Source organism: Sinohyriopsis cumingii, chromosome 2 (genome assembly GCF_028554795.1).
Source record: "Sinohyriopsis cumingii isolate HCF-2022 chromosome 2, ASM2855479v2, whole genome shotgun sequence".
In the NCBI taxonomy this organism is placed as follows: domain Eukaryota; kingdom Metazoa; phylum Mollusca; class Bivalvia; order Unionida; family Unionidae; genus Sinohyriopsis; species Sinohyriopsis cumingii.
In genome coordinates this window covers 26,808,832-26,829,840 of record NC_142962.1, presented here as the reverse complement: position 1 = coordinate 26,829,840, position 21,009 = coordinate 26,808,832, and the positions used below count along the sequence as shown (strand labels likewise).

General features: G+C 35.8%; 1 protein-coding gene across 3 annotated transcripts in view; it reads right to left on the bottom strand.

Annotated features, from left to right (window-relative positions):
* Positions 1 to 21,009, bottom strand: part of LOC149804513 (structure-specific endonuclease subunit MUS81-like) — a 103,712-nt gene that overhangs the window by 9,326 nt on the left and 73,377 nt on the right. For all 3 annotated transcript variants that reach the window (XM_089940960.1, XM_089940953.1, XM_089940969.1), the window contains exons 16-19: positions 19,759 to 19,875; positions 17,150 to 17,245; positions 15,732 to 15,857; positions 9,060 to 9,163 (exon numbers count right to left, since the gene is read on the bottom strand). In XM_089940960.1, the coding sequence (XP_089797086.1) occupies positions 9,060 to 9,163; positions 15,732 to 15,857; positions 17,150 to 17,245; positions 19,759 to 19,875 (443 nt within the window). The remainder of the gene's footprint in view (positions 1 to 9,059; positions 9,164 to 15,731; positions 15,858 to 17,149; positions 17,246 to 19,758; positions 19,876 to 21,009) is intronic.

Here is a 21,009-nt window from a genome sequence, read left to right as displayed (position 1 = left end):
CATAATCCCATATGAAAAACAGTAATAAGAATATATCTGACATTATTCCATATGAAAAACAGGAATAAGTATGTATCTGACATTATTCCATATGAAAAACAGGAATAAGTATGTATCTGACATAATCCCATATGAAAAACAGGAATAAGTATATATCTGACATTATTCCATATGAAAAACAAGAATAAGTATATATCTGACATTATTCCATATGAAAAACAGGAATAAGTATATATCAGACATTATTCCATATGAAAAACAGGAATAAGTATATATCTGACATTATTCCATATGAAAAACAGGAATAAGTATATATCTGACATAATCCCATATGAAAAAGAGGAATAAGTATATATCCGACATAATCCCATATGAAAAAGAGGAATAAGTATATATCTGACATAATCTCATATGAAAAACAGGAATAAGTATATCTCTGACATAATTCCATATGAAAAACAGGAATAAGTATATATCTAATATTATTCCATATGAAAAACAGGAATAAGTATATATCTGACATAATCCCATATGAAAAACAGGAATAAGTATATATCTGACATTATTCCATATGAAAAACAGGAATAAGTATATATCTGACATTATTCCATACGAAAAACAGGAATAAGCATATATCTGACATTATTCCATATGAAAAACAGGAATAAGTATATATCTGACATAATATTAAAAATAAAAATAATAATAATAATAATGAGGACTTTGTATAGCGCCTAATCTTTAGAAGCTCTAAGCGCTTTACAACTTTAGACAACGCCTATAAGATAAGAAACATAATAATATTATTACAAAAACAAACAACATGAAATTAGAAAAACATTTTTAAAAAATAAAAAACATGCTGAGAATATTTCAGGTAGGAAACATTATTAGGTCTTTAAGTTTGTTCTTGCAGTCAAAATAAGTGAGTTTTGAGAGCCCTCTTGAATGTGATCACTGTGGGCAATTCATTCAATGTTGCTGGGCTCTGGCATGCAAAAGAATGCTGTCCATATGACTTTGTTTTCATACTTGGAATAATGAGTATACGATTGTCAGAATCCCATATGAAAAACAGGAATAAGTATATATCTGATATTATTCAATATGAAAAACAGGAATAAGTATATATCTGACATAATCCCATAAGAAAAACAGGAATAAGTATATATCTGACATTATTCCATATGAAAAACAGGAATAAGTATATATCTGACATAATCCCATATGAAAAACAGGAATAAGTATATATCTGACATTATTCCATATGAAAAACAGGAATAAGTATATATCTGACATAATCCCATAAGAAAAACAGGAATAAGTATATATCTGATATTATTCCATATGAAAAACAGGAATAAGTATATATCTGACATAATCCCATATGAAAAACAGGAATAAGTATATATCTGACATTATTCCATATCAAAAACAGGAATAAGTATATATCTGACATAATCCCATATCAAAAACAGGAATAAGTATATATCTGACATAATCCTATATGAAAAACAGGAATAAGTATATATCTGATATTATTCCATATGAAAAACAGGAATAAGTATATATCTGACATTATTCCATATGAAAAACAGGAGTAAGTATATATCTGACATAATCCCATATGAAAAACAGGAATAAGTATATATCTGACATTATTCCATATTAAAAACAGGAATAAGTATATATCTGACATTATTCCGTATGAAAAACAGGAATAAGTATATATCTGACATAATCCCATATGAAAAACAGGAATAAGTATATATCTGACATAATCCCATATGAAAAACAGGAATAAGTATATATCTGACATTATTCCATATGAAAATAATACATGTTAAGTTTAAGTTTTTAACTGAGGTATTGAGTAATGAAACAGGAGATTTAAGAAATCAAAGAAACAAACAATATTATAACTATGCAGAGAGGCCTATGATTATCTAATTTTGTATAGACTAGTTATTTTGTGAATTGAGAATCTACTTTATTATAAATTATCACATGACGACAATGATGCTGAGTTGCAAAAGTCATTACAATATCTTCTGTGCAGACAATAATCTGTACAACTCAAAGACACATTTTGATTTCCTTATAGGCAGCCTCATTTCCCTACTAAGAGTTTTACAAATTTGATCCCACCTGAAGTAATATTTTCCACAATCTGGCTTTGATGAGAAATTACCAAGGCCAGGCACAGTTAATTAACATGTAATAATGCTGCATACCCATCTGGTTCTTGTGACACTGGCTTTTGTATTTACAACAAAAATGAACTACAGTGGAATAATAAGTCTGCACATGAGAAAGATTCTTGTCATCATGTAACTAGCCTTGCAACCTATCCATCTTACGATCTCTCTAAAAGCTACAAAAAATATCTCTGAATACATGTTTTTTATACACTGACACAATGCTGTTGTGAATATTCTCAGTTTGACTTGTATAAGTGTATGACAGAGAAGTGCAACTAGTCCCACAGTTTGATTTGTAGCAGTGTATGACAGAAGTGCAACTAGCCCCACAGCTGACTTGTAACAGTGTATGACAGAGACATGCAACTAGTCCCAGTTTGATTTGTAGCAGGTATGACAAAAGTACAACTAGCCCCAGAGTTTGATTTGTAGTAGTGTATGACAGAAGTGCAACTAGCCCCACAGATTGATTTGTAGCAGTGTATGATAGAAGTACAACTAGTCCCAGTTTGATTTGTAGCAGTGTATGACAGAAGTGCAACTAGCCACACAGTGTCATTTGTAGCAGTGTATGATAGAAGTACAACTAGTCCCACAGTCTGATTTGTAGCAGTGTGTGTCAAAAGTGCAACTGGCCCCACAGTTTTTGTTTTGTAGCGGTGTATGACAGAAGTGCAACTAGTCCCACAGTTTGATTTGTAGCAGTGTTTGACACAATCTCTGAAGTGATGACCACAAAGTTGCTTCAGAGGAACATACCAAAATAAAAACAGAATTTACTAAAAAACTTGTGAAGAAGAGATTCAATAATGATGCCACTAAAGTGGCCTTCGCATTGATATCTCTAGGAATACAGCCAATGTCACTTCTTCCTGACAAAGAAAATGAATCATTTGGAAATCATGACTTAAATCTTGAGAAATTTTATCACCAGGATAAGAATCCAGCTGAAGGGACTATAACAAGATCCTTTGTAGATGATAATGCGTGTAGAAGAGAATAGTCATGCGTTAAGAAGATGGTCATACACCCTAGGGATAACTTTTAGACCGATTGAAAATGATTAAAAAAAGTACCATAATGATGCTTTCCCTTGTTTGATAATGTTTAGCAAGGTTTGCCCTTTTGACTCCAGTGGAGTCAGCTGATGAAAACAACAATTCACATACTCACACATTGCACAGACTGATGATAATAGTGTTGGAAGGCTGAAAATTGAAGAATTTGACTTGTCGCACCCAATTAGTGTATAGTCAGAGGTATTTAAGAGAAATATGATGATATGTTTGGCTTTTCATGCAAATAATGGGTAAAATGGACCATGTAAATCAGGGGTCTCAAACCACCCTGAGGGCCATATGAGAGCACTTGTGATAGGCCAAGGGCCACACCACCTTTGTTATCTCTCATGACACCTTGTGATGCCAATATGATTTGGTGGGCCACTTGTTTGAGACCCCTGATGTAAATGATCTCTTTTTATGATGCTGACCCATTATAATCACACCAATGGCCCACTTTTTCAAAAGGGAGTAATTTAACCCAGTTTTCTCAAACCTGACTGAAACACTGCATTCACAATTGTTTTGAGCATTGGTACAGTAGTTGGCATCAACCATACAATGATGAAGTCATGGGCCTGCATGGCTAAGTCATTAGTATTAATGTAGATTATCCAGCTGTTTGGCTTTTTGCTATTGTAGTCTGGCTCAGTAAGTTATTAAGTTTCGTGTAATGCCTACACACCATCAAAATATGGCTACATACCTCTTTACTAACTAGTTTAAACCAAGCATACTCATTCTTGCCTCCAAAGACCCCATCTGTCATGATTTATACTCTTTAAGCCAGATTTCGTTTTTTTTAAAGCATGTTCTTATGGATGGACTGCCATAGGGACTGACCTAAAAGGGACTCACTCACATTACTACAGTCCAAGGGATTGACCTACAAGGGATTCACTCTCACATTACTATTGTCATAGGGACTGACCTACACATTTCAACAGCCCAAGGGATTGACCTATAATACCCTCACTCTCACATTACAACTGTCCTAGGGACTGACCTACAAAGCCCTCACTCTCACAGTGATACTGCCCTAGAAACTGACCTACAAGGGCCACACTCTCACAGTGATCCTGCCCTAGGGACTGACCTACAAAGCCCTCACTCTCACAGTGATACTGCCCTAGGGACTGACCTACAAAGCCCTCACTCTCGCAGTGATACTGCCCTAGGAACTGACCTACAAGGGCCTCACTTTAAAATTACTACTGCCCAAGGAACTGACCTGCATGGGGTCACTCAAATTACTATTGCCCTTGGGACTGACATACAAGGCCCTCACTCACACATTACTACTACCCTAGGGACTAGGGACTGACCTGCAAGGCCCTCACTCTCACATTACTACTACCTTAGAGACTGACCTACAAGGGCCTCACTCTCACATTACTACTGCCTTAGGAACTGACCTACAAAGGCCTTATTCTCACACTGCTGCTGCCCTAGGGCCTGGCATACATAGGCATCATTCTCACAGTACTGCTGCCCTAGGGACTGACCTATATGGCCCTCACTATCACATTACTACTACCCTAGGGACTGACCTACATGGCCCTCACTCTCACATTACTACATGTACTACCCTAGGGATTGACCTACATGGTTCTCACACTCACATTACAACTGCCCAAGGGACTGACTTACAAGGGTCTCACTCACATTACTACTACCCTAGGGACTGACCTACATGGGTCTCACTCTCACATTACTACTTCCTTAGGAGCTGACCTACAAGGGCCTCACTCTCACAGTACTACTGCCCTAGGGACTGACATACAAGGGCCTCACTCACACATTACTATGCCCTAGGAAGTGACATACAAGGCCCTCACTCTCACACTTTACTACTGCCCTAGGGACTGACTTACAAGGGCCTCACTCACACTTTACTACTGCCCTAGGGACCGACTTACAAGGGCCTCATTCAAACATTACTACTGCCTTAGCGACTGACATACAAGGCCCTCACTCTCACTTTACTACTGCCCTAGGGACTGACTTACAAGGGCCTCATTCTCACATTACTACTGCCCTAGGGACTGACATACAAGGGCCTCACTCTCACATTACTACTGCCCTAGGGACTGATATACAAGGGTCTCACTCTCACATTACCACTGCCCTAGGGACTGACTTACAAGGGCCTCATTCTCACATTACGACTGCCCTAGGGACTGACTTACAAGGGCCTCATTCTCACATTACTACTGCCCTAGGGCCTGACTTATAAGGGCCACACTCTCACATTACTACTGTCCTAGGGCCTGACTTATAAGGGCCTCACTCTCACAGTACTACTGCCCTAGGGACTGACTTACAAGGGCCTCACTCTCACAGTACTACTTTTTGTTCTAGCTACAAATTAGTAAATACGTGTGTAGGCAAATAAACATCATGCCTGGGTAAGCAAATCTGGCTGACTCAGTTGGTTTGTAAACCAGAACATTATGTGTGCATATTTTGCACTCTGTCTCTGTGTGTTTGCAAGCATTGTAAGTTACCATTATGCCACTGTCACTAAATAGTACTGAGTTGATTTTGGCCAGTACCAGATGGGGTGAGGCAAGGTCCAGAGACAGCCTCTAGGCTAAAGTCTGCAGGGAGTATTTAAAACTCTTATTTTACATTTACTTAAACCCCAGAGGAATAGTCTTATTTTACTGTTCAATCTCGAGCTGTATGTATGAAGTGATCTTAATACTTATAAACTATTCCAGTGAAAACTGGTCAAAGTGACCTACATTTCTGGCTCTAATAATATTGTTGCATACAAGTGGTTAAGCTTTTGTCCTAGCACATTTCCAGCTGTAGGCATGATACTTATATGTCACCATTTCTGCTTATTCCTTGTGTTATTGTGCTACTCTCCCAAGGGGAAGTAGATCACTGTTACTAATTTTTTACACTTGTGTCTTTGTTGCATTATGTTAACCCACTGTCAGACAGACACCAATGATAACTCTTGCTATATCCCTGCAAGCAAAATTTGGGGAAATACCAGTAAATTAAACTCAGCCTTTCCATCTGTCACATTTATTTTTATTTAATATCTTAAACCATTTGAGATATCATGAAACTCGTATGCTTTTTATTATAACTAGACATTGTGTTCATTAAAACATTGAGTTTGTCTCAACATGGTAAAATTATCCACATTTTTGTTATAAAAGTGTCTTTTCATCCATCAAACTCATCTCCCATTCATATTTTTGTAACCATTTGAAATTTCATTATTAACTTGGACTGCACTTGTATAATGACAAGAGTTTATGCCCTATATATGACTCAGCTTTGTCAGATTAGATATATTTCCAGGTTTGAAAATGGCATTTACTCTACGTTTCTCTGTCACCATCTGAGGTACAGTCATTATACTTGGTATAATCTTTAATCTTGACTAGGCAATATGTCTGGTAAAAGTGACTAGGCAATATGTCTGGTAAAAGAATGATCTCTGTCTGATCAGCATATCAGAAGTTATCCGCATATGAAAACAAACTGTCTCCATCCACCATCACTCATTCACATTCCTGATAGTCAATATCTACCAGACCATTTCAGACACATTTGTGAAATTTGGTACACTATCTTGATAAGAGTTTATGTTAAATATAAGGAAGGGAGTTGTCACATTATTACTGTTGGGGAAGAGGGTATTCCAGAAATTCTTTGAGAAAGCTGTCTTCACTGAGTGTTTGTTTAAAGAATTTACGGTTGCTTTGTATATGTGCCACTTTTCATTACAAGAATTCCATTTGGGCTCCCATTTTCTTCACATATATTTGTAAAGCTTATCTTAAAAATATACATTAAAATATGTTAAAATGCTTGTTACAGGCCAAACTGTACCAAATGGATAGGGTTCTTCCAATATCATGACCAGCAGTATAGGACTGTTATCGACACCACTGCTGATATCATGACTAGCACATAACAGGATAAAGGTTACTTTATTCCAGATTTAAGTCATTTGAGAATTTGGGAATTCATTATTTTTTTGCATGCAGCATGATTCCGTGAATGACTCTCAAGTGTAGTAAAATTGACACCAAAATCATGATGGTTGTCTGATTCTCTTTCTGGCTATCTGTGCCCCTCTTTCATTCATCAATTTATAATTTAACTTGATTGTCACCTGAGGGGTCTCTAACTTGGTCATCTCCTTCATGTTGGATTCCAAAAAAGACATTCTGCACTAAGACATCTGCCATAGATTTGCATGGGTGTATCTATATTTGTCTTGTAACAGGAATGATGTATAGATTTGCATGGGTGTATCTATATTTGTCTTATAATAGGAATGATGCACAGATTTGCATGGGTGTATCTATATTTGTCTTATAACAGGAATGATGCATAGATTTGCACGAGTGTGTCTATATTTGTCTTATAATAGGAATGATGCATAGATTTGCACGAGTATATTTGTCTTGTAACAGGAATGATGTATAGATTTGCATGGGTGTATCTATATTTGTCTTATAATAGGAATGATGCATAGATTTGCACGAGTGTGTCTATATTTGTCTTATAATAGGAATGATGCATAGATTTGCATGGGTGTATCTATATTTGTCTTATAATAGGAATGATGCACAGATTTGCATGGGTGTCTCTATATTTGTCTTATAACAGGAATGATGCATAGATTTGCATGAGTGTGTCTATATTTGTCTTATAATAGGAATGATGCATAGATTTGCATGGGTGTATCTATATTTGTCTTATAATAGGAATGATGCATAGATTTGCATGGGTGTATCTATATTTGTCTTGTTGTTGTTGTTATTGTAGGGTTTAATGCCATTTTTCAGCACATGATAGGCTATACATGGCAGCCAGTATTAATGGTGGAGGAAGAACCCGGGAAATCCCCAGAAAGAACCACCGACCCTTGAGAATGATGCATAGATTTGCATGGGTGTATCTACATTTGTTTATAACAGAAATGATGCATAGATTTGCATGGGTATATCTCTATTTGTCTTATAACAGGAATTATGCAGTTCATCATCTTCAATATACTGTGAATAATTACATAAATTTTGGAATTACACCCTTTTAACACTTGCCCTTTTCTTGGGATCAATATTTTGAGAATTATTAAAACTAAACATTGCATGCAGACAAAAGATCACTGTTACCTTCAATGTAAGTCTAGTCCAAGCAAGCTCACCCCTTAACAGAAAATGGACTTTTTTATTTCATTTTTTTCACACAGAAAACTGTTTGGATTGAAACACAAATAAGATGACAGTGTTAGAGACACCCCTGGCAACAATCAGGTTAGAAACTGATTAATGAAATTATTACATTTTGTGTATTTTTTATATACATGATGCAGTTTGTTTTTAAAATCGATACAAACTAACAGGAGGTTAGGCAAATACTATAACAAATCCAGCTAAGTAGGCTGCAGATGATAAACAGTGTTCGTTTCACAAATCTTAACAATGTCTATCATTTTTAGCATGCATAAATTATTTGGGGGAGAGACACTATTTAACAGTTATCATTTGTTAAACATGTCTCCATTTTTAGGCTATAGCTTATTGTTTGGTAGCATGACTCCATTTTTAGGCTGTTTATCATTTGGTGAAACTGACTATTTTTAGACTGTCACAACTTTTAAAAGACTTTTCCAATAAAAACTTTGAGCACCAAATATGGACAGTGTCCATATAAACATAAGGTTTCTATCTGTCCTTCTTGTACACAATTTGCATAATCAGGTAAAACAGACAGAAATACAGAGAGAAGAGGAACATTCAGAGACCTAGCCATGACTTACTGTGAAGGTGTCGGATAAATATTGACAATGGCTCTTGCTTTATGAGCAGACATTCCATACAGCTGAATAAGTTGTCTCCCAAACATCTCCTGTACAGTCAAAGCCTGTAACAACAAAGAAAAGACAGATGTTTAATATACAAAACCAGAATTTTACACATAGTTTGCTAAATTCAAACAATTGCCAAAAAAGAAATATTTCCTCTGGGTTTTGGAAACTGTTTGAACCTTGCAAAATGTGTATGACTGCCTCTTCTGACATGCTGATCATATACAAAACAGAATTGATAAATATAGAATGAACTGAAAAACTGTCTTCAAAAGAGTGTTTCATCAAGATCAGATAAGATCAAATGGAACAAGTGATTCAGATATTTTAGAAAAGCTGACATCACAAATCTGCAGGGAAAACCATACGAAAACTGCCTTATTATTAAAAATTTGAAAACTACAAGCATGGATTTTACAACAGACATATTAACCATGTATGACACAATATCACTGATTCAGGTCTGCCACATCATGATGCACCCACACATGAAGAACTACACTATACACAATGTCACTAATTCAGGTCTGTCAAGGACTACACTATACACAATATCACTGATTCAGGTCTGTCAAGGACTACACTATACACAATATCACTAATTCAGGCCTGTCAAGGACTACAGTATACACAATATCACTGATTCAGGTCTGTCAAGGACTACAGTATACACAATACCACTGATTCAGGTCTGCCAAGGACTACACCATACACAATATCACTGATTCTGGTCTGTCAAGGACTACAGTATACACAATATCACTGATTCAGGTCTGTCAAGGACTACACTATACACAATATCACTGATTCAGGTCTGTCAAGGACTACAGTATACACAATATCACTGATTCAGGTCTGCCAAGGACTACACTATCACAATGTCACTAATTCAGGTCTGTCAAGGACTACACTATACACAATATCACTGATTCAGGTCTGCCAAGGAATACACTATACAAAATGTTACTAATTCAGGTCTGCCACATCACAATGCAGCCACACATGAAGGACTACACTATACACAATATCACTAATTCAGGCCTGTCAAGGACTACATTATACACAATATCACTGATTCAGGTCTGTCAAGGACTACACTATACACAATACCACTAATTCAGGTCTGTCAAGGACTACACCATACACAATATCACTGATTCAGGTCTGTCAAGGACTACACTATACACAATACCACTAATTCAGGTCTGTCAAGGACTACATTATACACAATATCACTGATTCAGGTCTGTCAAGGACTACACTATACACAATACCACTAATTCAGGTCTGTCAAGGACTACACCATACACAATATCACTGATTCAGGTCTGTCAAGGACTACATTATACACATTGTCATTGATTCAGGTCTGTCAAGGACTACACCATACACAACATCAATGATTCAGGTCTGTCAAGGACTACACCATACACAACGTCACTGATTCAGGTCTGCCACATCACAATGTACCCACACATGAAGGACTACACTATACACCATGTCACTGATTCGGATCTGCTACAGCATAATGCGGGGCCCCGAGTGGCCGAGTGGTCTAAAGCGCTCTCCGTTACGGATCGCTGCCGTCTCACCTCTGTCTACGTGGGTTCGAGTCTCGGATTCAACCAATGTGGGTATGTGAGAAAGCTTGCCAGTAGCTTCTTGTGGGTCAGTGGTTCTTCCCGGGGTTTTCCTGGGTCCTTCCTCCACCATTAATACTGTCCGCCATACATAGCCTATCGTGTGCTGAAAAATGGCGTTAAACCCCACACCACCACCACCACCACCACAGCATAATGCACACACAGATCAGGGTCAACACTACATAAAATGGCAGTTTTGGGATCTGCTACAGCATAATGCACCCACACATCAAGTCTACACTACACAAAATGGCTGTTTTGGGATCTGCTAATTTAAAGCATAATGAACCCAAAAATCAGGGTCTACACTACACAAAATGGCAGTTTTGGGATCTGCTACAGCATAATGCACCAACAAATCAGGGTCTACACTACACAAAATGGCAGTTTTGGGATCTGCTACAGCATAATGCACCCACACATCATGTCTACACTACACAAAATGGCAGTTTTGGGATCTGCTACAGCATAATGCACCCACACATCAAGTCTACACTACACAAAATGGCAGTTTTGGGATCTGCATCAGCATAATGCAACCACAGATCAAGGTTTACACTACACAAAATGGCAGTTTTGGGATCTGCTAATTTAAAGCATAATGAACCCAAAAATCAGGGTCTACACTACATAAAATGGCAGTTTTGGGATCTGCTACAGCACAGTACATGCAGAGATCATAACCGACATTACAAAGAATAGCTCAGATGTTGATTCTGCCATAACATAGCTGACACAAAGATCAGGACTGACATTACACAGAATAACTCAGATGTTGATTCTGCCATAACAGAGCTGACATACAGATCAGGGCCAACATTACAGAGAATAGCTCATATGTTGATTCTGCCATAACAGAGCTGACATACAGATCAGGACCAACATTACACAGAATAGCTCAGATGCTGATTCTGCCATAACAAGGCTGTCACACAAATCAGGGTCTACACTAATCAGATTAACACATATTTCAGATCTACCACAGCAAAGTTCACCTACTTATGAACCCTGATCTGCTGGTGCACAAATGAGATAGCACAGCTAGCCTGTGTCTTATATGTCACTTTGCTACTGGATGATGTCTGAGCCAACTATCAATTGAAAAATCAAAATTCTGCCACCTCAAATACAGGGTGGCATTTGCTGGCCATAACCATGGATTCTTGAGCATGTGACTTGCAGAGGTCGTTAGCTTAATCAGTCATCTTAATGTCAGTAACTATTCCACATCACCACACTCATGTAGTCTCTCTCATGAATTTTCTTCCCAAACTGCTGTACTCACTAATATCAAAACTGTAAAACTCTTTGGGAGACTACACTGGTATGTGAAAAAATCTGAACAGAGACTAAATGAGCGAGGTTACACAAACAAGTAAGCTGACACGACGACAAGAAAGTCCATTACCTGCATGGTGAGCCCACGGTTAAATATGTGACCCTGACCTAATTGTCAAAAGGCTGAGCAAACATATTATAATGATTCATCTAAACATACTGTATGACCTCCTCCTATCTGCTAAGGAGAGTTCAATGAAGTTCCACTCAAGAATAAAATCAATCAAAAATGTTTAATGAAAGTAACATAAGGAGGAAGATGGATAGATGTCATCAGCATATAATAATCATTTGGTTTTTACTTATTTATTGACTCCAGCAGGGAAACACTCTTTGCTTGCATTCTTACATAGTAAGAAATAGAGACTGAAGTTAGGTTTTGATGGCTAGTGACAAAATCATTTCAGTCAAATGTTTCACAACAAAAATTGTCTTTCCATATTTGAAAACTGAAATCATAGTTGAAAATCAGTTACAAACAACTTGAAGATCTACATGTATTTTATTTTCACCAAGGTTACCAATGTAATGAGAGATAACTGCAAGATGAATTTACCTACTCAAGTATTTCCCGATAGCTTGAAGCTATGTAATTGCCAAAATATCTGTATCTGCACTATTAAAATATACTAATAATCATAATTACTATTACTCTTTAAAGGAATAATTCTTACATATTTACTTAAATAGTTTTTAGAAATTCTCTCGCCTATAAAAGTGATGGGTTTTAGGATTCACTAATAATGATTACATGCCAGAAATACATTTCTGGAAGAATGTTGCTCAAATCTGAGTATGACCAAGCTCTGCCAAGTACTACCAGCTACTCCTATATATAATCTTTGGTTTTTAACCATGTGACAGTAATGAACCAATCAGATCTGGCAGACTGAATCCACCCAGCAATCAAATGTGGCAATGCATCTGACAATACTCTTACTACAGCAACTGTTCATGAATAGGTTTCAGCATACTTTGATCCATACAAAATTTTTGTACATGTGATTTATTACACTGTATAAACACTCTGACACTTAAACTCTGGAATATATTAGTTTTCTGCAAAACAATAAGTCTACAATGGAAAAATTGTGTCAGACCAATGACAGCTGAAAATGAGATGCCAATGCTAGGAAGGTTGCAACTAGGTACAAGACAGTGCTAAAACTATCATGTAATTACTCAGCCAATCTATCAACTTTCCTTCCAGAGTATGCATGTTTCATAAATAATGTATGGCAATAAATTCATTGTGACATCATTAGAGTGTGAATCACATACCTTTAGCATTTAAATATTGTAGTAATGGGTCACAAAGTCACAAACAAATATGGATCCATACCAGCTTGATGCAATGAAAAGAAGCTTGTTTACCATGAAAAAAACAACAACCTGAAACTCCATATTTAATATATGCATCATGATGGTTCTATGAAGCAACCAGAGAATGGAGAATAATAAAGGTAATATAGGCATGCAATTTGCCAAAGAAATGGTGGTGAATGTAACATGCTGAACTTCGACACACAAAGAATGACGTAGTGAAAGAAATGGTAATAGGTGAAACTAACTGACAGATATTTCTTACAGACATAACTAATATGGAATTTTTCAACTTGTAGTTCAGTGTAATCTGAATCCATGGATCACAGCAAGTCTAAGAATATGGCTACAAGGGGGCATATTATGGAAAATAGTGAGAAAATATTCAAAAAGTAAACTTCTGTGATCAAAAAACAACCAACTCTCCACTACCACATAGCCTCTTTCTTCCCAAAGTCCAAGGAAATAAACATTTAACACAATATCTTCAAACATATAACATCTCTGGGCACATGTAAATATAGACATCACAAGGATTCTAGAAATATAACCAATAAAAAAATTAAAACTAGATCCTCTTCAAAAGCTGTGACCTTGACCCCAAGACCAAAGTGGTGAGTGTGTATGTTGCAGAATGAACTGTCTTAATTGTCTTAGGTTCACAATAATTCATCATAGAGAAGAATCCATCATGAGTTTTAGGATGAATAAACAAAAAAAAACTTTAAACAAAACCAAAAACAAATTTTCTGTGACAATGATCCCAAGGTCAAAGGACAAGTACATGTCACAGAATTTATTGTCTTGATTTTATAATGATTTCATCCTCAGCATGATGAAAACCCATTTAGGGGTTTAGGAAATATAGCCTGAAAGTACATTTCCTGTTCATGAGACTTTGACTACAAGGTCATTGGGGAAAACAAACATATCACAAAACGAATTGTCATAGCTTCATAATGATAAATACAGGCAACATTTTACTGAAAACCTTAATGCACAGTTTCTATGACTAAACTTGAACCCAAGGCCACAGTGCAATATAGGATTTAGGAAATAAAAGCAAGCAGTATAATAAAAACCTTAATGCAAATTTTGTATGACTGTGACCTTGACCCCAAGCTTTATACTCAGACAATGAGCATGCCAAGAATGAAGAAACATAAATGGCTTTCAGAAATACAAATGAAAAAAACTCCATATAAAAAAACCTTCCTGCAAATTTTCTTGAACTGAATTTGACAAAGTAATAGGGGCAAACACAGGTGAGATTTGAATCTATCAAGGGGAAATATTAGCACACACAAAAAATTAAATCAAACATTTTATGCAAATTTTCCATGACTAAAACCTAAGTTAAAAGGGTGACTGGAATTGTTGCAGAATTAACCATCTTTGCTTCATAATGATTCATGCCACATATTAATATATCAAGGGGTATATGAAGTATATGCAAATGAGAATATTTAACCAAAATCCTCACAAGCTGTTGATGTTAAAATTTCAGCAGCAGAAGTGTTTTGTTTTCCAGTAATGTGGGCTCGACAGTAAATAATGAAGTGATCAACATCAGTCACACATCTTCATGAATCATCTATCATGTTGAAATCCAAGGCAGACAAACACTACCCTATGTAGACTTTTTACAAGCCAATTAGCAGATCTGGTTCTGAGCTACAATTATGCATAACTTATTTCTAGTAGTGTTGAAGTAAAGGCAGAACATTTTCAAAAGACTTGCATACTATATCATGGATACATAAGGTATTTCTGAAAGTGCCGAAGGCAGAACATTTTCAAATTATATCGTCACATGCGTGAGAGCGAATTCTAACTTCCCACCTTTTCTTGTAAACTGCATTGACATTATGTCAATTTTACAATCGCTGAAGATCCCAAATTTGGCATGAACTGCCCCCATGTGGTGGAGACAACCAGAGACTCTATCATGTCTAAATCAGCAATTCTTTACATGGGCATGTGCCTATTCTAGGAGCAGGCCATTATATTCCTTTTATTTTTTAATATGCAATATCTCTGTATTAGTTGAGTCCAACTGCAAACTGCAATGACCCATGAACATCCAGCAGATCTGGGTCAATGCAGTTTGTTATAAGTAATCAGTAGATCAAACATGGACCCTGATCAGCCAGCACATTATGCAATGTCAGATCAGAATCTGTGTTGTTTGCAATTGGCCTCTTGTAACCAACTACATATGGCATGAATGTATTAATATGACAAACTAATGGATTTGGTCAACATATGAAAACTTAGTTGAATAAAAAATTATTTTTGACTTGAAAACTTTTGGAATTACCTTGCTCTTTGCAGATGACTGGTTGAATTCTTCAAATGTTACAAGTTTCAGCACTGGGTAATTTATATCAAATTGTCTGGAAGTTTCTTGGACTTCATCAAGTCTCACTGCCTGCAACATTTTATCCTAGAATGGCAAAAAAAAATTAAGTGATTAGTTGTTACTAAAAACATAATTGCTATTTCACTCCTTTTTTTACAGGAACAAACTGGAATCTTTATTAGAAGGGGACAAAATACTCATAAAAGAAAACACCAACCATACAGGATACCTCAGCATGAAGGGTAACTGCCTACAAAACACCAGTCACAAAGGACACCTCAGTATGAAGGGTACCTGCCTATAAAACACCAAAGATACAAGACACCTCAGCATGCAAGATACCTGCCTATAAAACATCAACCACACAGGATACCTCAGTTAGAAGGGTATATTTATATTAGCAATCCATACTAAGTGAGGCAAATGCATTTGTCATTAGTAGGGAAAAGGCATTTTTCTAACTGGGTTTGAGTGCTCTATTTTTAGTGAGGTAATGGCATTTTTCTAATTGGGTCTGAGGGAAAAAAATTAGATTAAAATATTCCTTTTCTCTGAAAACAATGGAGGAAATTTGCCTTCTCATAACAACACAACAATCCTGAACTTTGAGATCATTCATCAGCCCTCAGTTTGATTAGTATCACAGATTTGTTCATGTTTATTATACCAATTATTTGGGACAATGTTTTCATGTTGATTTATTATCTTTTACAGCCATGCATAGTAGAAGAAAAAGTTACAAAATTTTCCAGCTAAAGCACTTGGGCATGCAGACAGGGTGTGCTGTATTTTGTAGTCTTATAAAAATACAAGGGATACAGACAGCCCAAGCTGTATTTTACAGTCCTGTACAAATTATATGGATGCATACAGCTCTGGCTGTATTGTACAGACCCATATGAATAATAAGAATGCAGACAGCTATGGCTGTATTGTACAGTCCTATATAAGTTATAGGGATGCAGACAGCTCAGGCTGTATTGTACAGACCTATTAACATCATTGGGATGCATACAGCTCTGGCTGTATTATACAGACCTTTACAAATTTTAGGCATGCAGACAACTCAGGCTGTATTGTACAGTCCTATATAAATTGTAAAATTATAGGAATGCAGACAGTTCAAGCTGTATTGTACAGTCCTATAGAAGTTACAGGAATGGAGACAGACATAAATGATTTTCAAAAGAATGTTGACAACTTTAAACTTTGTCATCAACTTACCTTGATGTAACTCTGTATTTACCTTGTCATCAACTTACCTTGAAGTAACTCTAAAGATACCTTGTCATCAACTTACCTTTTTGAAGTAATTCTGTAGATACCTTATCAACTTACCTTGAAGTATCACTGTAGGTAACTTGTCATCAACTTACCTTGAAATAACTCTGTAGATACCTTGTCATCACTGTAAGATAGGCCACAGTTTCCTTGGTATCCCTTGTTCTCTTTACTTGAAACCCGTCTACCACCTGTAAAGGGTATAGGTACCCTGGGGTATTAGCATACATACAAACATATTATCATACAGGCTTAATCATCTGGGTCAAAAGACTGTAGTTTACATAGTACATAGATTTTTTTTTACTGTGTCATTTTAGATTATTTTATTGTACACATTAAGTTTTAACATCTTGCTTTAATTTTCTAAAGTTATGATACTGGTTTTTCAATTTATGTCATTAGGAAACAAACAGATGATTGTAAAAACAAAGATGCAAACAAACCACCATTTGATTCTTTCAGAATGAAGAATCTATAGTATTCTGACTTGTTTATTCGTGATGCTTACCTGTTTATTGATACATGTGAACCTCTCAGCCATGAAGGTTTTCAACCTGACTTGACGTGCATCTCCAATCTTTTCTATCACCAACTAAAATCTCCTGCATACTCAATATTATTTTAAAAATTCTGGAACAGTTGTTTTTCTTCACACACTGCTTCCAATGTAATACATATACGGTAAACACTTCAAGTGAGCACGTACTGTAAACTGCCTTTATGTGAGCATGACACTCAAATTGCTAATATGACATTCAATGACCTAAAAATAATAACTGAATTATACTATGTGTTACAACTCCATCATCTAGAACTAAGTAACAGAAACAATCAAAACCAACATGTTTTGTCAAATCATCAAATAATTGAATTATCTAAGTTACAAAGTGAAAATTTAGAAGGAACTTAAAGCATTGTGAATTAAATCCCAAATAATTCTAAATGTTCTATCTCAAGTCCAAAAGAATAGAAAATTCAGAATGAATTCCAAGTCCTGAATGTACTGATGTACTAATAGTCTTGATGTATCTAATCATATAATACAAAATGTCTTTCAATGAATTCACAATAATTCCAAAGCAATGATTTAGTCCCAAATGTTAATGAGCACATTATAATTCCATCACATAATTTAAATAAATGATTCATCTAAAATTATATCTGAACACAACAGGAAATGATTCTGAACTGATATTAAAAGAAGGAAGGAATAATTTTGTTGACAACATATTTATATAAAAACCTAAAGGAGAATAAAATTACCAGGATGTTCATTTTAGAAGTTTAATTTCAGAAAACTCTATGTTTCTAAAAACCTAAAGGAACTTGCATTCAAATATCAGTACACAACCTATATATAACTTACAAACTTGATAAAAGCAGGTACATGCCAAAACTCTGCCCTCAATCATGGACAAAGGTCAAGCACACAAAATAAACTATATATACATAACATAATTGAGATCCATCAAAAATCAGAAAGGATAAAAGAAATTAATGATTATAATCAGATTATTAAAGAGTTTAAGCAGCATAAAACAATACTGCTTGGATTTTTTTGGCAGTGTCATTTTGGTGTCAGTGGTTTTTTTTTATAACTTTAAAGTTTACTGAGATGGATTATCTTATTTGTGATCAGAAGTAATTCAGAAAGGATTAAAGATGCTTATGGATTGTACTTGGATGAGCCATTACTAATGACTTCAAGTGGCCTAAAACCTAAAACAGGTCTTCTTGGCATGGTACTGAAAGTTTGCCAAGGCACCCATGCATGTGTTACCTCATAACGCCAAAATGCCAAAGCCTAAACAACTGAAATATCACACAAAATACAATAATTGAGGGAAATAGGAGATTTGTGTGGTTGGAATCAAGTTGAAATGGACATGAATATGCAATTTGCCATTCCCATAAAGTTGATTTTAAAAAGGACTTCCCAAATTTGACCCAGATAGCACAAATCTTGAGTAGTTCTGGCAAACAAGCAGCAGCCTGGCTCATGGGCAGGAAACAATTTAAACTTCTTTAAGATTCAAATGTGTTCTATTAATACTGCCACATTCCAATTCAGACACTGAATGGATATTTTCTATTGCTCCATTCCAATGAAAAGACATTTTCTGAGGAAAATTTGAGAAGACTCTAGGAAATCTGGATCCAAAAGTAATGTTACATCAGCTCCTAAGTGTTGAGATTAACAATGAAGAGGACTGCAACAATGCAATGTACTAAGAATTGCTAGAATTAACTGTACTACATATACGGTCAATATGAAAGGCAACAAATTAATGCGACAGTACTGGTGTGATCTGATAATGTGCAAATTTCAACATAATCCATTTGCATGCTAAAATTTGAATTATGAAAATCCTCCTGATCTGAAGTCAAGACCAGTGACAAAACTTTTGCAGATCTCCTCGTCAACCCTAACCTGACCTCTGTTCTGTCAAATACATGTTTATTCATTGTGCTTATCACTGTAATGGTGTCTACATACTGGCAATTATTTTTTGTTGATGCTTACATCATACTAATAAAATACCAAGGGTACCTACCTGTCAAATGGTGTTGGTGACCTTATTTATGATAACGTATTATTGTTTCCAACTGATGCTGATATGACTAAAATGTTTATTAGTACTGCTAACCTGTGTATGTGTAATGGCCTGATATGATTCAAATGTTTATTGGTACTGCTAACCTGTGTATTTGTAATGGCCTGTTTGATTCTGTCCTCTGAGATACTGAAGTGCTGCATAGAGCCATAGTCCTCTACCAAGTAGATTGGATGCCTCAGTCCACAATGCTTCAACCGGAACTGTAACCACAACAACATACCAATTGTTAATCATCAGTGCAATAACACAAAAGTTTTGTACTGCACAAGTTATGACCACATAAACCTACCTATCCCAAGGTTATAAAGATCAGGGTTTACTAAAATATACTTGTCTTGCAGCCTGGGACAACTGAGAAAATAAAGATCAAGACCTGAAAAAATAAAACAACACTAGTCTTGCAGCCTAAAAAAAGCAAGAAATTTTTGTGGGAAGTAAAGTATTATACTGTCTGCCCAGAATTTAAAATAACATTTTAAGAAAAATATTAGATTTTTTTATCTCTTTCATGAGTGTTTTAAGTACTGACATGTAGAAATGGGTTAGGTACAGCATGAATACATTTCTGCCCTTTAACTCATTTGGCCCTATAGTTTTTTGTTGTCATTTTTGCCTGAAATGCAAGTAGGAAAGACATTTTGGGGTCTATTTCTGATTAAATCGACTTTCAACAGATTTTCCATTAGACTAATGCAAATTTGTATTAGAAACATCATTTTCCATTGGTTATTTTGCTTGCGCATGAGCAGAAGGGTAAACGTTTGAGTTGGGTTAATTTGCTTAATAGATCCATCATTTTTGTATGGAGACCACTCTTTATTCCAAATGCCCACCTTATCCTAGTTTTTGCAAAGGTTCACCTGTCTGTGTGCAATTCAGACCAATCTGCCTTACACAAAATTGGTTTCCGACCAAAAGTAAATTTTGGGTGGAAAAAAAATGAGTCCAAAACATTAGGTTTTTCCCTCTGTATTTTGAAGTGCAGCTAGAACGTCCAGATTATTTGGTGTATCTTAAATGACCTTGATGCTGCAGAGCAAGGAAGTAGGGTACAGCCTCATCATGCCTACAGGCTGAATGAGTTAAACGAGTTAGATGAATCTTACAGAATAAAATACCCCACTCTCTTCCTAAAATATGTTTTTGACTTTTATTCAGGAACATTTTAAACAAAGGATAGCAACCATTAAATAGCCTGTGATTTTCTTCTCCAGTTCCATTGTGGTACCTATATTCTTGTATTATTGATATATTAGCTAAAAAGCTCATACCACACAAGCTGCCAAAACATATATATCAGAAACTGTGCAGTTGCATGCAACTTTCATAATAGT